The sequence below is a fragment of the Micromys minutus genome (assembly GCF_963924665.1).
Source record: "Micromys minutus genome assembly, chromosome: 5".
Classification (NCBI taxonomy): domain Eukaryota; kingdom Metazoa; phylum Chordata; class Mammalia; order Rodentia; family Muridae; genus Micromys; species Micromys minutus.
Genome location: NC_137974.1, coordinates 60,780,773 through 60,803,641, shown reverse-complemented (window position 1 = coordinate 60,803,641; position 22,869 = coordinate 60,780,773). Strand labels below are relative to the sequence as shown.

General features: G+C 42.7%; 1 protein-coding gene across 3 annotated transcripts in view; it reads left to right on the top strand.

Annotated features, from left to right (window-relative positions):
* Nucleotides 1-22,869, top strand: part of ADGRF5 (adhesion G protein-coupled receptor F5) — a 93,391-nt gene that overhangs the window by 44,564 nt on the left and 25,958 nt on the right. For all 3 annotated transcript variants that reach the window (XM_080917301.1, XM_080917302.1, XM_080917300.1), the window contains exons 3-10: nt 2,897-2,948; nt 12,885-13,043; nt 14,998-15,174; nt 15,299-15,408; nt 17,373-17,431; nt 18,089-18,237; nt 19,755-19,976; nt 21,432-21,635. In XM_080917301.1, the coding sequence (XP_080773427.1) occupies nt 2,897-2,948; nt 12,885-13,043; nt 14,998-15,174; nt 15,299-15,408; nt 17,373-17,431; nt 18,089-18,237; nt 19,755-19,976; nt 21,432-21,635 (1,132 nt within the window). The remainder of the gene's footprint in view (nt 1-2,896; nt 2,949-12,884; nt 13,044-14,997; nt 15,175-15,298; nt 15,409-17,372; nt 17,432-18,088; nt 18,238-19,754; nt 19,977-21,431; nt 21,636-22,869) is intronic.

Here is a 22,869-nt window from a genome sequence, read left to right as displayed (position 1 = left end):
CCATTCACCATGTCTCCAGTTCTTCAAGAGCATTTGTGAAAACTCTCATGGACACAGAACGCTCCCTGCCCTTTCTTACTTCTTACACATTGTAATGGTCTCCTCAGCCAGTGTCTCTTAAAGACTTCAAGGAGAGGAACACACAGAACAGCTGGTAGTTTCCCAAAATTATAGCTGAGACTGGAAAGGGAGACCAGCCATGGAAACTATTCATTGAAAAAGAAGTAAGGGAGTTGGGCATGGTGACACGTGCCTTTAATCCCAGCACTCGGGAGGCAGAGGCAGGTAGATTTCTGGGTTCAAGGTTAGCCTGGTCTACAGAGTAAATTGCAAGACAGACAGGGCTATACAGAGAAACATTGTCTCTAAAAAAAAATAAACCTAATAATTAAAGTGTAAAAAGAAGAAGAAGAAGAAAAAGAAGGAGAAGGAGTAGGAGGAGGAGGAGGGGGAGGAGGAGGAGGAGGAGGAGGAGGAGAAGTAGAAGAAGGAGAAAAAGAAGAAGAAGGGGCAAAGAAGAGGAGGCAGATGCAGGAGAATATGGAAGGATGCTTCCCATCAGGCAAGAGAAGACTTGCTCCCTGGGAGGAGCTCTGTTTCCTAGAATGTCTCCTAAACCATCACAGGCAAGGGCAGACTTTGGAGTCAGGTCTGCTAAGTTCAAAATTTGAGTCCTGAAACACAGTGACCTTAGGCAAAGTATTTGACTTCCTGTACCTGTATTGTTTATGTTTTTTAATCATTGGAATGTGAATAGTCACAACACCCTTGATTGTCTTGGAGGATAGTGTGTCTTAGGAATTTTGTTGTAGTTGAGCTAGTGTGAGAGTGAATGGGCCAGGGAACCACAGTGGACCCAGTTGATGAGGGTAAGTTTAACGTTGTGTGACAATCAGAGATATGCACAGTTCATAGGAAAGGACATAACAGTGTGTGTAGAATCATCAAAGAAATGGGGCTTGTTCACCATGCCTTGTATGTAAGTATGGGGGGTGGGAAGGGAGTTTGCTCTGTGTGGGTTTCCTAGGAGGAAACAAAAAAGGTCATGCATGATAGGCCATGATAGTAAGGGGAAGGCTTGGGTACTAGCTATTGGGTTAGGACTGACCCCATCAGCAGAGTGGACTACTCATCACAGATGGAAAGGATGGACTTGAGAACCAGGTGGCACTGCACAGTCTGGTGAAAAGTATCCCCAGCAATGTGGCCTCTGACTTCCAGTAGTGCTTACTGTGGCACAGAAGCTTTCTGTGTTCTACCCAGTGTAACCATTTGACCTTTGCAATGACCTTGTAGAGCAGGCTGTACCTATTTTTCTGCTAAGAATTAAGGAAGAAGCATGCAGGTTGATTAACTTGCTTGAGGTCCCACCACTATCTGATGGTGGCACTCAGGTTGCAACTTAGTATCAACAGAGTCTTTATTTCTCTCTTTCTCTGTCTTTGTGACTTTGTCTGTCTGTCTGTCTGTCTGTGTGAATGTGTGTGTGTGTGTGTGTGTGTGTGTTCAGATGCATGGACCTGCATGTATGGAACCCAGTGGAAGATGTTGGTACCCTGCTCAGTCACTCCCTGTTTTGGTTTCTTGAGACAGAAGCGCCAGCTGAACTTAAAGCTAGACTGGGCGGCAGCAACCCCTCACAATCCTCTCTCTGCTCCCCTCACTGCTGGGGTTATATGTCTGGGAGGTCACGCTCAACTGTTTTTTTATAGGTTCTGGTCATTTGAACAGAAGGGCATTTTTATCCATTGTTCTAGTTTGTTTCCCAAAGTCACTTGTGAAGCAAAGGGGTTATTTCACCTTACAGCTTATGGTCCACTATGGGAAGCCAAGGCATGGATTTAAAGTAGAAACTAGAGCATTGCTTCCTGGTGTGTACCCTTTGGTGTGCGCATTCAGCTACCTTTCTTATATAGCTCAGGCTGACTGCTTGGGTGGCCCCTGTTTAGAGTGGACTTGAGACACGCCCACAGGCTAATATGAACCAAGATTCCCTCTTGCTAAGTGTGTCAAGTTGATAACCGAGAATAGCCATCATCCTGGTGAAGCCATCTCTATTGTCTAAGTCTTTGGTTTAATCACTGTAAATTATATTAACTAAAATTTATGTAGAGCTTACCCTATGCCATTTTGCAGTCTACTTAAGTCTTCTAATAATCCTATTATATTGACACTGTCCTTATTCCCACTTTTCTGAAAAATAAAGAAAGGTTCAACAAGTATCAGTAACTTCCCGACAGCCACAAAGCTAGAAAAAGCCACAGGTATATTAGTAGATGCTCTGACTACAGGAGCTATCTAGAATCTAGGAGGAAAAGACCCAAAGGAGGGAAATATCATGTCTAAGCAGGCAATAAATACACAGTCTGAACAGCAGTGTGTGTGTGTATACATATATATACACATATATATATATATCTACATATATACATATACACATATACAAATACGAATATACACATATATACATATGCATGTATAGACATATACACATAAACACATATACACACACATGTACACATACACACATATATACACATATGTACATATATACATATAAACTCTGAGTCTGTCCAAGCTGAATGCTGGGAAAATGTAGGGAGTTTGATTCATGTTACAAATCACCGGACCCACTTAGGGTTCAAGTCTCAAGTAGAGAGCATAAGAGACTGGTGTCTATTTCTAGACAGTGCTCACAGACCAGGGTTGGCAAGAGATCCAGAATCAGTGACTTCCTCCACTTCTGGATCTAGAGGCTGGTTCAAACAAACACACCTCTGTGACGTTTTCCTCAGATTTGCATCTGTGTTCTGGTGATGCTGAGCTGCCAGTGAGTGAAAAGCCAAGTAAGAAGGATTTCCCGGCATCACTGAAACAATTCCAATTGTTCTTTCAGAGTCTCCAAGAACATGAACTAGCAGAAGAGCTGCTGAGGCCAAGGAGAGCAGGTATGCAAACTTCTTGCTAAAGGTCACAGTTATAAATTTTCTTTATAAATGCTGTGTGCTATAACTAGAATTGATCCTCCTCCATCTTTCATGGAGGATATTAAACTTGAGTCTTACCTACATTGCAGGAAAATACTTTTCCCCTTTTTTAATTTATCTATCTATCTATCTATCTATCTATCTATCTATCTATCTATCTATCTATCTAATACATGTGTGAGTATATATCTGCATGCATGTATGTGCAAGTTAGAGGTGGCATTCATCAGAATCTGTCTACCTTGGTTGTTGAGACAGGGTTTTGAATGGTACTCCCTGGCCCCAGGCAGGCTAGGCTGGCTGTCCAGCATCCTAGAAATCTACTTGTTTTTCATTCCCCTGACACTGTCTTTGTCAAAGTTCTATTGCTGTGAAGAAACGTCATGACTGCAGCAACTCTTAGAAGGGAGAGCACTTAACTGGGGCTGACTTACAGTTGAGCCTGTTGTCAACACGGTGGGAAGCATGGTGGCATTCAGGTGAACACGGTGCTGGAGAATCTCTGAGAGCCTTAGATCTGGATCTATAGGCAGCAGGGAGAGAGTGAGACTGGGCCTGGTTTAAGCTTCTGAAACCTCAAAGCCCACCCCCTAGTAACTTGCTTCCTCCAACAAAGCCACACCTACTCCACCAAGGCCACACCCCTTAATAGTCTCACTCCCTATGATCCTATGAGAGCCATTTTCATTTTTATGGCCAAATAACCATAGCAATATTTACTTATTTATTTATTTATTTATTTATTTATTATTTATAGGGTCTTGCTAAGTTTAAGTTGCCCAAGGTGTCATTGAATTTGGGATCTGCCTGTCTCAGCCTTCCAATTGGCTGAGATTAAAGGCCTCCAAACCAGGCTCTGAGTCAACTTTCTTTTTTTAAAGATTTATTATTTATTTATTTATTTATTTATTTATTTATTTATTTATTTATTTATTTACACTATGACTTTTTTCAGACACACCAGAAGAAGGTATTATGGTTATGAGCCACCAGCACCATGTGGGTGCTGGGAATTGAACTCAGGGCCTCTGAAAAAGCAGTCAGTGCTCTTAACCACTGATCCACCTCTCCAGCCTCCACAGGGCAACTTTTTAAAAGTGCTTTATTCCCCATAATTCTGTCTCCCAGTAACCCAGGAAGAACAGTGTTTTTTGTTTGCTAAGAGTGTTATAAGGAAGCCCATTCTCAGTGTTATGAAACGATGCTAAGTGATCATGACGTCACCTCGCAATCTCAACCACCACTGTTGGCTCTGCACATGCTCATAAGCTCATGCCGCCCTCCTCAGATGCCCTCACACCGTCAAACCTCTTCCCAAGCCAGTGACTTTTTCTTCCCTCCTTCCCCTTTTCTCCCAGTGCCTGTCTGTTCTTTTCCAGTTGTCCTTCTCAGTCTTCTTCTCCTCCACTTTCTCCTCCACTTGGTTGTACCAATGGACTCCAGTGTCCCTTCTCATTATTTCCCTGAAGCCAGCATGTAGCCTCTGTGCTCAAACACAAGGGAGATGCTTCCTTCATCCCACCAACCCTGTGAACTCTCTTTTACCCTGTGACAGGCCCTGAGCCAGAGTCATGTCTGTTGGATTGTGGAAGGCTTTCATGGTTCAAAATGGAGCCTGGCACAGATGAATCTAAGCTCTTGGTTTCCAGCAAGTTCTAGGGCTCAAGTCAACAGCGTCCTAGGCAGCAGCTGGTGTCCACACAGCTGCAAAACCACTTCTCTCTGCTCTTCTGAGCCCCATTGTTTGTCACTCCCCTTAGTAGCATAAGGGGGTAGTTCTGGGGGCAGGAAATACTCACACATCTAAGGATTTGAACATTCCAAAATTTTTCCAAACACACTTTCACTAAAAACAATCATGACAAGAGTAAATCTCCACAAAGACATGTTTCCCATTCATCATATGTGTTGCCCTGTGTTCTCGGGGGACCTAGAGTCAATGGGAAGTGTTAAACAATCTGCCTGTCCCCCACAGATGATGGATTTGCCTTGGTACTTTTACAAAACCACCGAAAGACAAAATAGCCATGGAGAATTCCCATGCTGGGCTCTGGGTGGCCGGGTTGTAAACTGCAGTAAGACTGTGAGTCTCCAGCAAAGCAAAGGAAGCAAACAATGCAAACTTTGCAAGCAGATGCACCCCAAAGAGGCCCGAGTTCGGCCTGGTGTATTCATTGAGTGTGGAGTTCAGATGGGAGGCAGAGTTCAGAATGGCACATCTGCTCTGGTATCTGTATATCTCCCTTTCTGAGGCCATGATAGCAGGAGATGTACGTGTTCTAGAAGAAATAAATAGCAATAAAATTCCTCTCTGAATCACTGGACCACATGTTTAAAACTTGAGATAAAAATCATCTTTTAAAAAATATATTCTTTGAGAATTTCATCTATCTAGTTAGATAGAGATAGACGATAGATAGATAGATAGATATAGATAGATAGATAGATAGATAGATAGATAGATAGATAGATGATAGATAGATAGATAGATAGAGATAGAGATAGGTGGATAGATATAAATAGATATAATCACATTTATGCTTCACATAATCCATTTGTTAGTGGTGAAATCAATGTTTATATTTATTCTCAGGACATTATAGATTTCTACATATGTGACAAGTCAGATGTCCAGACTCACTACCTTCCTGAGACACTATATTTGTGTGTATGTCTATATGCATACATGTACATACATATATCATATCTCATACATATATCATTATATATTTTATGCATATATCACCGTTGTTGTATTTCAGGGGCTTTAAGACAGTTGAAGAACTTTATAGCCTGGAGTTAATGAAATAGATCAGTTGGTAAATTGTTTCCACATAGGCATGTGAACCTTAGTTTGATCTCTAGCATCCATATAGAAAACCAAGTAGGGTGGGACCTACTTGGAAGCCCAGCCCTGGGGAGGTAGAGCCAGGAAAATCAGTGAGGCTCATTGGTTGACTTTACCAACTCAGCTAGGCTGGTTAGCCAGTGATCTCTAAGGAACCACTGTCTCCACCTGCCTAGTGCTGGGTTACAAGCGTGTTCACTATGCTTAGATTTCTTTATGCAGTTTCTGGGACTGGATTCAAAGCCTCATGTTTGGAACACAAGCGCTTTACCAACCAGGCTGTCTCGCTAGCCTGACTTACGTGTGCATTTTAACACTATTAATAATTACTGTACATACCAGACATGTGCCTACGGGCTTTCCCAGAGGATCCAAATTGCTTCATCTCAACACTGTAGAGAAATACCTTACCTCTAGTTTACAGGTCTACTAAGTGTCTCATTCAGAGTTTCAGTGACTCCCTCAAGTAAGAAAGTGTCCCATTCAACATTCAGGTCTCAAGTCCCCACATTCTGGTTTTCAAGGTGTTTCTGTTTCTTGTCCAGACTCACTATCTTATGAGATCTTATTTCATGGCTTTGTGTGTGTGTGTGTGTATGAGTGCAGGTGCATATGTGCATTCATGTGCATGTGCATTCCTTCATGTGTGTGAGTTCAGGTGTATGCATATTAACTCATGTGTGGAGATTGGAGGCTGGGCTCAGGTATTGGTCCTCTGCTCCCTACCTCTCATGTGCTGCTGTGTTCAACAGGCTAGCTGGCAGGAACGCTGACATGAAAGATTCTTCCGTCTCTGTCTCCTATCTCCTGGTATCGGGAGCTCTAGAATTACAGGCCTTTGAGTTACTCTGTCTGTCTGTCTTTCACTTTTTAAAACATGGTTTCTAGGAATCTAAGCTCAGGTTGATGAAAACTCTTTCCCCAGACATCTTCCCAGCCCCCCATCTCACAACCCTAGAGTAGCTTTAAGGAAAGAGGAGGATTGGGTATCAGTTCCATGTTACCATGGAAAGAACATTGCATGGTGCTAGTCCTGACATCTCAGTCTATGGTGGATTCTTCCAACTAGTGATTTTCTCTGGACTTCGCCGTCCACTGTTTCATCATCTGAGATGTTAACCTTCTTGCCCTCCACCCACACCTGCTGAGTCATAGCCTAGAATTCAGGCAATTTTCTCTTGTATAACAAACCTTAGCCCCAGAAGGATAATGGGACCTTTTTGATGGCGTCAGCATGGTACAGACAGTGCTACTCAAGGGCCTTCTGGGAAATGTCAAGGAACAAGCAGAAGAGTGCGTGTCTTTCCATGTTCATTGCTCAGAGGTTGATGGAGGGGTATGAGAATGAAATCATTAGCAATGAAGAATCCTTGGCTCCCCCCACCCCTGGCAAGCTCCCTTCTGGGTGAAGTCAGCAGGTACCCTGTTACAGGTGAGAGGTCCATTCATGCATCAACTTAAGCTCTGCTTCTGAGAACCCTCCATTCCCTTCCGTTGCCAGGCAAAATCAGTATTATTTGCTTAAACAGCTGCGATTAAGACCCAGTGCTGTTTGTGGCAGTTAGTGGCCAACTTTCCAGAAATGTCTTTTACAGATAAGTGCTTTGAGGCTGGCAGAGACTTGTGGGAAAGGAGAGGGGAAATCCTGGTTAGTTAGTGTCTCCTGGGCCTGCGGATGGGCATCGTCTGACACCAGTGACACCTGGAATGTGCTCTTTTGTCCTCTCAGGGCAGTGTGGGCCAGAACAATCCAGACAAACAATACAAAGAATGAAGGGGACGAAGACAAAGAAAATATAAGTGAGCTGTCAGGGAGCAGCTGGTTCATATGACAGAGAAGGGTGTTGGTCCTCTAGGGTACACACATGGAAGGGAAGGGATCTCTGGTCTGACCCTCCTGAGTCCCTTGCAGCCAAGAGCAAGACAAAGAATGTCACTTTTCCAGGATCCAAGGTCTTCCGGATAAGAAGCAGATAGAAAAGCAGAGCTTGTATTTTTTTCTTTCTTGTTTTAATTGGTTTTAGATTTGCTTGTTTTGTTTTTATGCACATAGTGCTTTTTCTTCATGTGCATACACTTTATATGTGTACGAACTGAGCCTGCAGGGGTTAAAAGAGAGCATCCCTGGAATTGTCCTTACAATTAAGAGCAGCCATGTGGGTGCTGGGATCCAAACCCAGGTCTTCGGCAAGAGCGGTGTGTTCTTCCATCTCCAGGCCCTAGATTTTGGCATTTCTGACTCTAGGCTTCTCATATGCCCAAGGAGAACTAGATGGTATTACGCTGATGCCTGAGGTTCTGGGTGACTTGCCAGGGTTCCTGTAGCTTTGATCCACAAAGAAAAACACTGCCAAATGGGAGTCATCTCATGTTCCTCTAGTGGGCCAAGGGGGCTGCAACTCACTCAGGGACTCCACATTTGTTTGCCTTTCGCAGAGCGATGCTTGGCTGTCTCAGACTTCTTTCATCCCATTCAAGTCTCTGCTCAACATCTAGAACTTTAAAAAGGTCTTTTCTAGCATCCTGTATTGCTGTTGTTGTAATAGAAAAGTATCCAGCTCAGGGCCCCCAAGATCAGTTCGAAGCACAAAGGAGATTTATTTGCCCCAGAGGGATGAAGGACAGGGAATTAGAAACAAGTTCAAGAGGCAGAGAATGAGGGTGAAGGGACCAAGAGGAAGCAGGCAGGGATATTTGTTCTGGAGGACAAAGGTCTGCCTCTGGATAGAGAGGAGACAGAGGTGGCATGCAGGAAAATGGCAGTTCATAAAGGTACATGGGGAAGCCCCATGTTAGGATGAGGTGTTTCGTTTTAACTGTGCATGTTGATGAGGTGAGCCAAAATAGGCTTTTTATTACTGGACTTCCGTACTTTGCTAGCTGGGCCTTGTTAGTCAGTGTCAGGTAATGACCAAAAAAAGGAATAGACCTTGGGGGCTAGCTTTAGGAATGTCATTTGGCAGTTTTTAGCAAAGCAGAGGGAATTGTGGAGAAGGGCAAGGCCTGCCAGACTCATGCTTAAGCTGGCCAGACTCCCTTCATTTATTATTATTATTATTTATTATTATTATTATTATTATCATCATCATCATCATCATCATTATTGTTGCCATTATCATCTTATTACTCCTTTGCTCTGCTTCCTTACTCTTTTTTTAATTCCCTGCAGAACTGTCTGATAAAAAGATACAAACTGACCAGTTGCCTTCAACTGAGGAGGGAAATATCATGGAGACAGGACTTGCCTCTTAAGAAGCCTTGCTCTTTTGATTGTCTATGGCTGGGGCATCTGGCAGAGTGCAGAGAAACAGACACCCAGTAAAAATAAATCTGCAAGAAAATCAATAAATCACGAAACGGACACGTGAAACGTCAGGACGGCTAGCGGCTAAAAGCCGTTGCCCTAAGTTTGGATTTCTAAGACATTCATGATGCCGATAGATTTCAAGGAAGTTCTCAAGGTTGTCACATTTTTACTATTAATAGTTTTGGTTTTGAACTTGACACTAGCAAAGTAACTAAACACTGAAGCTTGCTACAAAGCTACATGCAACATTGATCTAATTTCCTAGTGCTTTGTGAGGTGACTGTTCTTCCACTCGAGTTGGAGCAGTGTGTGGCTCAAAGAAAATGGACTTTGAGTCCGCAACGTGTCCTTTTAAATCTTAGCTCAGGTATTACCATGAGATTTCAACCTTGCGAACCTCAGTTTTGCCACCTGTAAAACGGTAGGAAGCATATTACCCTTTAATCTGTGAAGCAAGAACAATTGGCAAGTGTTGTAGCTGCTCCTGCTATTTCGACTCTGTCAGCTGGTGTCACTGGAAGGCAGGGGGAGCCAGTGTCAGAGTAGACATGACAAACAATAGGCTGGAGGGACCTCTTGGCAGTCAGCATCACTTATTCTCCCAGGGAATCTGAGTTCCATTCCTAGCACCCACATGGGGACAGCTCACAACCACTCACAACTCCTGCCCTACAGGGTTCGACACCCACTACTGGACCCCAAGGGTACTGTATGGACCTGCCATGCTCACATTTAAGCAAATAGAAACAAACCTTCAAAGCACAAGAGGCTCAGCAAATATAGCAAGAGAGTGCCCATTTGTCATTGGGAGGAACAATAGATGACTGAATATAAAAGTCGAAGCAAGCAAGAACCTAATCTGCTAATGTCTGTCTCCAGGGTCACTTTCTCTGTTTTATTCTTTGGTTTAGAATGTTAGCTCGCCAGCCACCCGAACATCAAAATCAATGTAAGGTTTGTTCTCATCTAGGTATCCAAGCTTAACTCAATGAGTATAGTTTGCTTCACCTGGGCCGGTAAGGCTGGGGATGCTCTCAGTCACGGTAAATCAAGTGTGGGTGACCCTCAAGGACAAGCCTCTGGCTTACCTAATGCAGTGCTACTTCTGGGGCTTCTTCAAAGAAGTGAGCATTTTCAAAAAGAAACATGTTCCGGCCAGGCATAGTGACATACGATGGTAGTCCTAACATTTAGGAGGCTGAGGCAGAAGTGAAGGGGTCATGAATTAGAGGCTAGCCTAAGTCACACAGTAAACTCCAGGTCAGCCTGGGCTTATGGCAAGACCACTTAAAAGGGGGGGGGGAGGAAGAGGAGGACGAGGAAGAGGAGGAGGAACTACTGATCCGTCCTCACCCACCTCTAGGAAAGGGTGATGTATAGCTAAGAATGACTCTGAAGCTCCTTCAGGTGTTGAAGAATGTGACAGGTGGGTGGGAAAAGAGACCCCCAGAGCCTAGTTCTAAGTTACCAGCTGAATGAATCCTATAGGCAGAATCTTGCTAAGTCATAAGATCCCATACATCTTGGGCTTTATGCTTTCGGTTCAGTTTTGTGGAAAAGCTCAGCAGAACTGCCTCACCTCTAACCAGTAGTCACTGTAGCCAGGCAGAGCTGCTACTTTTCAGGTGCACACTTGTTCTGCTCTTATGTATGAAAAGGGCACAGGGAGGCAGGCTGGGGGCCTTACAGATAACAAAGTAGATGATGTGGGATGGTTGTCGACTCCACCCATCATCCAGAGTAGCCACCATCCTAGGAAATCCTGTTTGCCTTCATGGGAGGACCCTGAGCTAGTGAGTTTACCAGAGGGAATAAACACGATCACATGTCTTTTCAGAAAAATGAATGTTCTGGAAGGCAGATGTAAATACTGTGCAGTTGCCCAGCTGGAAATGTGCTTAGTGGGAGATACCATGTGTCTGGAGTTGGAATCACAGGAATTGAGATCAGCAGTCCCTCCAGGAAGCCTGCTTTCACTGCAGAACGTTTGAGAATCAGATAGAAAACAGGAAACGTTAGGCAGTGTCACTACACTGAAATACACAAGACTCCATATCAGACTTTACTAGTGACTTTGAAATCTTAGTTTAGTTTAGTTTTGAGGCGAGGCCTCACAAATCCCAGACTAACCTCTGACTCAAAGGTAGTTAAAGCACGCCTCACTCACCCTCCTCCCTCCAGCTCCCAAATGGCAGGAGGACAGTCACATGCCACCCCATCCGACTTAAAATCTATTTTACTCTATTAGTATAAAGAGGAAACTATAGCATCAAACACATCCCTGAAATACCTCTATAGACTTAAAAAGAAAACAACTTAGAGTTCATTGCAGCAAACAGAACAATGCCAAAAAGAAACTATTTCCGACCAGGTTATAGTCTAAGATCAGTGTGTATACCCCCAAGAAATACACATTAGCTTCCAGATATCTAGCAATAAATATTTAACTACTCGAGTTTCCTACTCTGAACATTCTTAGTGTTTCCCAGTAATGGCCCCAGTTGGTTGAAATGAATCTTACCATTTCATGGAAAAACAATTGTCTTCCAAAAGAAGAATTCTAGCTACATGTTAAGATACAGACCGTGCTTTCAGATTTCCCTTAAAATTTAAAGAAATGGTTTTGAAAGTATCCATTTTTCCCACCTATTTAAAAACATCTTCAATACCTCTTTGTACAAAAGAAAATCTTACCCTTCAAACTTTTTTGATGAGGTAGGGACTGAACCCCCCGACCCTCTTCAGCCCCAATTGTAATTTCCCAGCCAGGACAAGAGAAGTGAATTTATTACTTAGGGGATGGTCTTAGTAAGAAGTGATTAGACACATGCTTGTTATATGGTGAGCACCAAGAAAGATGGATAAGGTCATCAGGAGAGAAGGATTCAGTTCCTGTCCCAGGAGCTCAGAAATGGTAGTCAAGACATAATGTGATATAAGAAACTGGGGAAGAAACAGTCTAAGGTTAGATAAGATCATATCTATATGCTGTCTCTCTCTGTCTCTCTCTGTGTGTATTTGTGTCTCTGTGTCTTTCTGTGTCTCTGTCTGTGTCTGTCTGTCTGTCTGTCTCTCTCTCTCTCTTCTCTCTCTCTCTCTCTCTCTCTCTCTCTCTCTCTCTCTCTCTCTCTCGACAAATTTATTTGGCAAGCTGGCATTCAACTTCCTGGAGACAAGCTGGAAAAGCAATGAAAAACTAGGACTTTTCTTTTTTTCTTTTGCATTTCAAATTGACAGACTTTTGATGACCACCGCTTGAGTTCTGTTTACCATGGCTATGAAGCAACAATAAAGAATGAGCATACTGGGTATCTGTGTACACTTTAAGACCAAAGGAAATTAACTGGGTGTGGATGTGGGGTTCTGGAAGGGTTTCAAGCATGCGTGCATGTCTGTTCAACCCTTAGACTGTATGCAAACCAACTACACACTGTTATAAGAACAGCAACTCACTCCTGTGGGTGGAGATTCAAACTCTTATTCACTGCAGCAGCAAGAGAGCATCCCTTCCGGGTCATGCCCATTAGTCTTGCCCCAATCACAGTTTACTCATCACTCATGGCCTTTGGCCTTGGACATCAAGGTTGAGGGTGGTTGGTAGAGGTAGCTAACAGTTTCTTTTTCTCTAAAAGGGCTCTTTTTGATGGATGGATGTGCCCAGTATCTACTTTGCTGCAGAGCCCACCAAGGTCTCTCTCCTGCCCCTGCAAACACTCATGATCTTCACAAACTCTCCTTTCAGTTGCAGCGGGTGGTCCTGTGGCAGAAGAATACATGGTGGATATTGAGATCAGTTTTGAAAATGTCTCCTTCCTGGAGTCCATCAGAGCTCACTTGAACAGCCTCCATTTTCCCATTCAAGAGAAGGGCACTGACATTTTGAGCATAGCAATGACTACAGGTGAGTGAGACATGCATTGCTTGGGGGAGCATGAGTAGGCATTATCAGGAGAAAGACAGAGGTCCTGCTTGTAAATCAAACTAAGAATGGGAGGCAAGCATAATGACCCAACCAGACCATTGTGTGACTTTATGACCCCATATTTCCTGGAATGAACTCACTAGCTGTAAATTCCAAAGCCAATCACCTTACCTTAAATGATAATCAAAGACATTAGCAACAAGTGACCAACAAGACATGGACAAACTCTTCCTGACAAATTACTAGATCCTTTTCCCCTGAACAATGTGTGGGTGCATCTCAGGATGTCAAGAGCAGCCACTTCTTTCCTTTGGGGTGTTGTCAGTCAGGGAATAGGAACCAGGCACGTACCTAGGTCAGAAGCAATACAGTAAGCAAAGTTCTCCAAGGTCATGCTTTGCCTTTGCATTTAAGAACTCCCTACTGAAAGCAAACATTCTTCTTTTGTCTCAGGTACCATCCCCAGAGACACAGTGTCCCATGGATGGGTCTGTGCTTTGTCCTATGAAAGCACCATTGTAATTTGCTTGTCTTTCCTATTTCAGAGATGACTGTTTTATGACTTTGTTTTGAGTAGCAGCATCCTAAGGGGCCCCACCTGCAGAACAGTTTCTTTGATCCAATGTGAGAAACTGATTCAAGGGTCTCTGTTTGCAGAGCACTTTTTTTTTTTTTTTTCTTTTTTATAATGACCCCAGTGAGATTAGGGTCCATTTAGGCAATTCTTTTTGACTTGAAATGTAAAGGCTATTTATTTGTGTTCTATATTCATGATTTATTCCCATGTAACAAATCTCTCTTAGGACTATTGAACAACAACAACCATGTATTATCTAAAGTCTCTGGGGGCCTGGAGTCTTGTAGTAGCACCTAGATGGTGGTTCTAGCTTAGAAACTTTGAGTTGACAGCTCTAGTGGACTAAAAAGGTCATTTTCAAGTTCAACGTGCAGTTTTTTGTTGTTGTTGTTTTGTTTTTTTGCAGAATACTGTTCCTAAATAATTATTGTTTAGAGGCCTTAATTCCTTACCCTGTGGTTCTCCTCCCGACAGGTCTTTGTACCAGGCAGCTACCTTCCCCAGAGGAAAAGAGAGGAAGGAAAGGAAAAATGAGGAGGGAAAAAGGAAAGGAAGAGAGAGAGAGAGATGATAGATAGATAGATAGATAGATAGATAGATAGATAGATAGATAGATGATAGATAGGTAGATAGATAGATAGATAGATAGATAGATAGATAGATAGATAGATAGATGATAGATAGATGGATAGATGGATGGATAGATAGAGGTAGATAGATAGATAGATAGATAGATAGATAGATAGATAGATAGATAGACAAACAGACAGATAGAAGGGAATACATGCTAAATTATACCTGCATTTTTACTATGTTCAATAAGAAAGCACCACAAAAGGCTGTCTTTCTAGAGGCAGAGATGTTCAGTGGTCTCTCTGTGATTCTCAACCTTCTTAGTGGGGCAACTCTTTAATACAGTTCTTCATGTTGCACTGACCCCCAACCATAACATTATTTTCATTGGTGCTTTGTAACTGTAATTTTGCTGCAGTAATATTTTGGGAGTCAAAGGTGTGCCAAAGGTGTGCAATCCCCAGGTTGAGAATCTCTACTGCTCTGTATCAAGGGATCAAATCAGCATAGATATCTAGTGAACACGTGATAGAAAACATGACTTTCCAGCAAAAAAAAAGAAAAAATGACTTAATAGTCTGTAGCCACTCAACATTGTCACCTTTCCGGGACCTCATCTATAGCTTTGTGATCCATATAGGCAATCTTATGCAATTCTACCGAGCTTTCTAGAAGGTCTGTGTGGAACTGAGCTAGGATTTCCTACTGGCATAGATACTTGCAATCTGCCAATGTAAGGATGGTGACCACCTTGTTTTGCATGGCTCTTTTGGTTGATGGCAGTCTGCACTCCTGCTGGAAATGACCTCTTGTGCTTCTGCGAGAAAGGCTACCAGTGGCCTGAGGAAAGATGTCGCCACTCTCTGACTTGTCAAGAGCATGACAGGGCCCTGCCAGGCCGCTACTGTGATTGTCTGAAAGGACTTCCTTCCCAGGGACCTTTCTGCCAGCTCCCAGAAGGTATGCACTTATTCTTTAAAGATTTGTTGAATGTGTTTTTCAACTTTACCATAAGCCAATGATTGTCTGTCTTGTCTGTATTTAAACACCAGCGAGAAATTTATGTTTCCCTATGTTTTTTCAGCATATATTACCTTAAAAATCAAAGTCAGACTGAACATAGGATTTCAAGAAGACCTAAAGAACACATCCTCTGCCCTCTATAGGTCCTACAAGACTGATCTGGAAAGAGCGGTAGGTTTGGGCTACTGGAGTCTCTTACCAGAGAAACTATTTAGGAGGATTGGAGTCACTTACATTCACAGTGGACAGTGTGCACTAGGTATAAGGATTTGAAGTCATGAAAACTCACCTGTGGAGAATTAAGAAGCACTCAAACAGCAGTCAGAGGACTAGGGTGTCACCTTGGCCTCTCAGGAGGACTTTTCCCTTGAGTAGAGATGATTTAGATGATTGGTGGCATCCCTTCACTAAAAGCAATTCAGAGGCTCCTGAGCCTGGTCCAGGCAGTCTCGCATTCTCCTTCTACCACGTGAATGGTACTGAACCCTAAATGGTTAGGTTTTTTTCTACACAGGTAAGACTTCTAACATCACTGGGCAGCCCACCTCAAGGCTGAACTCAGAGAGTTTCAAACTTCTCTAGCTTGGAAGTCACTAGGTGTTCACTCCAGGGTCAGCCTTTTGTTACTAAGGTAAAAACAGAGATGCCTCTGCAAGTGTTAACTGTCTCCCAGATGCAGGGCTTGATGTTGGATTAAGCCAAATGTAAATGTTTTGCTTAAGTTGATGTATTTTAAACACTGTCTCCTAATTGGTGTGGTGACTACTATTACACACGGGCTGAGGTTGTGACTCCCCATAACTCCTAGTCCTCAGGGCAGGAGAAGTCCCCACGGCCTAACTCAGTATGCCACACAAAAATAATGATTTTGACATGGTGCCTTGATGGAATATTGATTCTACAGAGTCTTTGAATGACTGCTTTACATCTCTTATGTATAATAATTCTATATAGCATACCAGTCACTAAATTATATATTTTTAAGGAACTATGGGATCATGTAATAGTCTCACTCACCCAGGCACCAGGCCAACAACACATATTGTAGATTTCTTGGTGCCCTCATTTTAATTTCTATTGCAACTCTGAAACAAAGGAATTTAAGCAAAGGTCATTAGTCTGTCATTTTGAGGAAGTAAAGGTAGAGACTCAAACAACTAAACATATCATAACCACAGTCCAAAATAGATAGGAATGAGTTCATCTATACTGCCTGCTTCTTGCTGCTAGTTTTCATTTAGCTTTCCCCTGTCTCATGTAGCTCTGGGCCCTCTGCCTACAGATGATGCCGCCCACAGTGGGCTAGGTCTTCCTACATAAGTTAACAATTAAATTAAGACAATTTCTCACAGCTATGCCTACAAGCCAACATAACCTAAGTATTCCTTCAGTAGAGGCTGTCTTTGTAGGTGATTCTAGGTTGTGTCAAGTGACACTTAAAGGCTAAATATGATACATGGTAATGGACTTGAGAAGGTCAGGAATTCTTATGGGGTTGATATTCAGAAAAACAATATGAACACATCCTGTTGACAAATGAAACTGGCTTTACCAAAGTCACACTGGTATTAAGGTGGAGGACAAATGGGATGATGTCCGTGAGGGTGCTCCTGACTTCCAATTCTCTGACTCTGGTTCAGTACGTAGCCCCGGGGGCTGCCTCTGACACTCAGGAATGGATTTCTGCTCCTTACCTCAGAATACACATACTGAGTGTATTAATAAATGTATTAAATATGTGGTAATAAATATCTGGCAGACAGGGAGATTTCTGGAAAGACTCTGTAATGTTCTTGAAAGGTCTTCCTGAATGTTGTCAGATGTTGTGTAGGATCCTTTCCTTCCACTTCCTTTTTTCTTTCACTTGGAGTTTGGTGACATGTCCCCCCACCGACATCCCCAAGCCTCTCTTTCTCTTGCATGTTCCTGAGCAGCCATTTTGACCACTTAAAGTTACTGTATGCTTCTCTAAAAACTAAGACTGACACAAGTTGTTAGAAATTACTCCTTCAAAGCTCTGCCAATGCCACCACTAGCAATATAGATAAAATGAAGCGTTATCCAGGTTGGCAAAGTGTACCTATAAGTCTTCGGTATGACCAGTCTCATATCGTTCTCTTTGCTTTCTTTTCCAGTTCCGAGCGGGTTACAAAACTTTACCAGGATTCAGATCGGTGACTGTGACACAGTTCACGTAAGAATGATGTAATTTTCTCATTTTTCTATGAGGGCAGAAACCAATATACCAGGGAACGAGACAAAACAGCCATGGGCTATTATGTGGGATCCTTAGCAGGAGCAGCTTGGCAGAGGTGAGAGCTCTGACCACCAGAGCAAGGTAGTGAACCGGAAACCACCAGAGCACAGTGGTGAACCGGAAACGGGAAACGGAAACACCGAGACGCGTTCCTACCCCTTAGCATTGAGAAAACACAAAGGTGTGTTCATCTCATGCATGAAAGATGTTTGCCAACAAATACATCTGTGGTTCTGAGAGTCTGAAATGTTAAAATAGAGTTGTATCGGACAGCAATGTTAGAGACATTACTAGAAGATTCTGATACAGACAGGATCTCAGGATTTCTTGGCGTACATGATGAGCTCTAAGGGAGCCTGGAACCCTTACGGGCTCAGCTCATTGTTCTTTATATAACCACTTTTCTTATTTATATTACTGGCCAAATATTGCCTTGGGTATGGGCTACGTTTAAAGACAGGCTTGCTTGAGTGGTTCCTCACTGATGGAACTCAGTTGGCCTCTGCTATTTTGCTTCCCTGTGCAATAAACCACAAGGATCTAGATTCTCCTAGATGAATTACTACTTTACTGAACCGAGTGGTCTCTATGCAGCAAAGGCAGCGTGGTTGTGGACTACATAGTCCAGTTTAGATCGGCACCACCTCCTGGATCAATTCATAAAGCCAATGAGCAAGTCATACAGAACCTCAACCAGACTTACAGAATGGACTACAACTCCTTCCAAGGAACACCGAGCAGCAGTAAGTGGAACCTAGTTCATTATCACACCCCACCTGCCTTGTTCATTTGGGGCAGGCAGGATGTAATGGTATTGAGTAAACCTAGGAAATCTACCCCCCAGAGATTCTTGTATATCTCTGTGTACTGCTGCACCATTCACATGATCTAGAAAATAGTATCAGCCTAGATAACTCTCAAAAATAAGCAGATAATGAAATCTCGGTGTGTGTGTGTGTGTGTGTGTGTGTGTGTTTCCTAGTATATCAAAAACAATAAAATTATAAAAATTCCAGGAAAATGGATGAATTTTGAAAATACTCAGCTGAGCTCAGGAAAAATTGCATATTCTTTCTCATATGTAGACCCTAACTTTTAATGTAAGAAGAAAGGAAGCTCCTGGGGATGGGAGGGGTTGGGGGAGAAGTTGGAGAGAGACTCAACAACAACAACAACAACAACAAAATTGTCTTTTGAATGCCAAAATGAAGCAGGCAGTGGTGATACAAGTCTATAATCCCAGCCCTCAGGAGGCACAGGCAAGTGGATCTCTGAGTTCAAGGCCAGCCTGACTTACAGAGTAAGTTCCAGGACAGCTAGGGCTATAAGGAGAAAAATTGTCTTTAATTAAATAAGCAAGCAAAAATAAAATTCCATAATGAGATACATTATATACAGTATAATAATTCTATACTAAAAAGAGGCAGGAAACAAAGAGCTGGGGAATCATAGATGTTTCCTGGTACAGAGGTCTGGAGCATTGCAAGCCACCTGTCTCTTTTTGACTAGCATTACTGCAGCAGGGGCATCAGGGAGACGGGAATGGGGTTCATACTAGAACCATGGGGCTTATGACTTGCTTATGTGCTTATATTGAAAAGATCCATAAATATAAGGCTATCACTGTGGGGAAACAGTAACAGCAGATGCTGATACTAAACAGGGTTCTATTATTGGTTTAAAGGGTGGGCCTCAGAACATATCCACACCACACTAGCCCTACAAAGACCTATCCATACCTCACCAACACCTCAAGCCTGGATGGACCTGGTGCATGGGAAGGCTTCCAAAGTCTGGTTCCAGGTCATCTAAAATGGTAGTGGGAAAATCCATGACTTTAGGTACCGTTTTGCACTTCCCAGATGGGATTCAGATATGGGCTCAGGTGCATCAGTACACGATGGGACCTTTGTTACTCAGAGAGTGGTAAGGGGGGTGTGTGAGCAAGACTGTGGCAGACAGATGCTAAGAAGAGCCCTCAAGAGTCCTGGAGGTTGGGCTAAAGATATGACTCCGGGGTTAAGAGCACTGACTGCTCTTCCAGAGGTCCTGAGTTCAAATCCCAGAAACCACATGGTGGCTCACAAGCGTCTGTAGTGAGATCTGATGCCCTCTTCTGGTGTGTCTAAAGACAGCTACAGTGTACTCATATATAATAAATCAATAAATCTTAAAAAAAAAATCTCAGAGGAAAACCTGCAGATTCCCATGGTCAGCACCATGGATGTGTAATCCTCAAACTTTTTCTTTAAATTTCTAGATGAAACAAAGTTCACTGTCATACCAGAGTTCATCTTTGAAGGAGACAATGTAACTCTGGAATGTGAAAGTGAATTTTTGTCCTCCAACACGTCTTGGTACTATGGAGAAAAACGCTCTGAAATCCAGAACAGTGAAAAATTCTCCATCCACACCTCAGTCATCAACAATATAAGCCTGATCACCCGCCTCACCATTTACAACTTCACACAGCAGGATGCAGGTAGGTTTCTGATCAGAGACTTGTGGGAGGAACTGAATGGTGTGCTCAGAGAAGCAGCCCACAGAACAGGGGTTGGGGGATAAACTATTCAGAAGAAGCCAAAACAGAAAATTCATCCCATGGCATGCTTTCGTGTGTGTGTGTGTGTGTGTGTGTGTGTGTGTGTGTGTGTGTGTGTTTGTGTGCCTATTCATGTGTGTATGTGTGTATATATGTCTTCATATGTGTATATTTATATGTGTGTATATATGTGCATGTATATGTGTGCATGTGTGTTTATGTGTGTGCTTCCATGTGTATATGTATGTATGTGTGGGTATATGTATGTGTGTTTGTATGTGTGTGCATGTGTGTTTATTTATATGTGTGTACGTATGTGTGTGTTTCCATGTGTATGTGTGTGTATGTGTGGGTGTATGTGTGTGTGTATGTATGTGTGTGTGTGTGTGTGTGTGTGTGTGTGTGTGTATGTTGCATGGAGATGTGTACATCACCACAAGGAAGCCAGACTTCAGGGTACCTTCCTTCATTGTTCCCATTTTGGTTTGATAGGCGAGGTCTCTCTGTAGTCAGGGAGATCTAAAAACCCGCCTGCCTTTCTGCCTCTCTGGGTGTAGAGTTACAGGTGCATGCTACCAGTTCCATTTTTCTACAGGCTCCAGGGATCTGAACTCAGATCCCCATGCTTACACAGGAGACCACTGAACCATCTGCCCAATGACCCAGGGCACAATTCTAAATGATGTTTAAATGCAGTGCTTTGTTTTTTAATTTTACATAGTATGTAGTAATGGTTTTTATGAAAATTTTAGTTTGCTGAGATGAGGTTGGCATATAACGTACTGCACGTATATTAAGTATACAACTTGTTAAGTTTTGACGTATATACTTGAAAAGACATCACTAAAATTAAGGTGGAAATATACCCAGCCTCCTCAAATACTTTTTTTTCCCCAGAGCCATCCCTCTATTTGGCCTTTCCCCACCCTCCTACCACTCCAGGCAACCACAAAATCATACATCTTAATTCTCCAGAGATTAACAATGAGCCTGCCACATTCTAGTATTTAATAACCTCACTTAAAACCAGATATCAAGAGGACCAACTCTCTTCCTCTACACAGCAAAGAGGACTGTGGATGTGTGACTCTGATCAGACCTTTGCAGATTCCAGTTTTACCACAGGGTTAAATAGCACACCCGAATAATTCATGGTCCCCCCCAACCTTCAAGATTTCCCAACTGCACTTCCCCATGTGACTCCGAGAATGCCCCCCTTCTACCTCTTACCTCATGTCATCAGACGTGCCTGCACTGGCTTGACAGTTTCTGAACATTCCTCAAGGGGTCCTTGAATCAAGTCTCAGATGCCACGGCACATGAAGTGAGGCTCAGTTTTATTAAAGGAAACTCACAGGAGTGATCATAACTCATAATTTTGTGTCTTGTTTGCAGGCATGTATGGTTGCAATGTGACACTGGATATTTTTGAATATGGGACAGTCAGAAAATTAGATGTCACTCCCATCCGGATTTTGGCCAAGGAAGAAAGAAAGGTGGTGTGTGATAACAACCCTATATCGTTGAACTGCTGCAGCGAAAATATTGCCAACTGGAGCAGCATTGAGTGGAAGCAGGAAGGGGAAATAAGCATTCTAGGTAAGGATGGTGGATGAAGACTTTGCAAAGAGGCCCCTTGCTTGCCTTTCAACCCGAAAATGGGAGATCTTGTAAGGCAGAGGAGAGAAGCTGTTTATTCTGGTTGATCCAGGAATCTCCTGTTTCTCTCTTCTGCCTGCTGACATTATTCTCAGGTGGCTGCATTGTCACAGATGTTGGGGATATGACGTCAGTCATCATTTATAGTGTTTTACCAAACTCTGCTTTAGTTTGCCCTGAGATCCAAACTGAAGTTCCCCATCCTCCATGGGTTATATTAATGAATGGGAAGAAAAGCAGTGGTGTCCAGAGACATTAAGAGCACTTGTTGCTCTTGCAGAGGACCAGGGTTTAGTTCCCGGCACCCAAGTGGCAGCTTCCAATTATATGTAACTCCAGTTCTAAGGGGTCTGATGCTCTTTTCTGACCTTTCTGGACACCATGCACACACGTGCTGCCTGGATGCACACACAGGCAAAACACCCAGGCACAGCATAAAATTAAAAGATCTTAAAAAAAATAAAGCAGAAATAGTAGCTTTTTAATAACAGATTATATATACATATATATATATGTGTATATATATATATATATATATATACATATATATATATATATATATATATATATATATATATATATATCCATCCTCCAATGGGGTAATAAGGAAATTAAGATCCAGATTAAACAACTTTCCTAAGGTTGTCCCAATATAAAAATTGTGACTCTTCACTGGTTTGATTTCACTAGCTATAGTGACCATCATCTTCTTCATCCTGGTGAGTCAGCTCTGGACTGAGCTGCTAGCAGTTTTGATAAAAAAAGGATACTTAGGAACCATGTGAGACCATAGCTACCTCTCCTTTTAAGAAACAATAGTATTATGTGCTAACATTTAAGCAGCAAAATCTTTGACCTAAAATACATATCTTTCAATTACAAGTCTGTGCCCATAGACTATGCTACATCACCACCATTACCACCACCACCAAATCACCACCACCACCACCATCATCACCATCATCACTATCCTATGAAAAGTCAGGTTTTTACCCACCCTTTCCCAAGCACCTCTAGTTCACCAAGCACATGCCACTTGCAGCATCTGATTAGACCTCTGAGGACCGAGAAAGACATCTGGTCAACTCTAAAAAACCATCTGTAAGGGACATTTAGTCACTTCCCCAGTTTATAAGGAAAATGTGGCACAGGCATCCTGAAGGAGCTGCCAGAT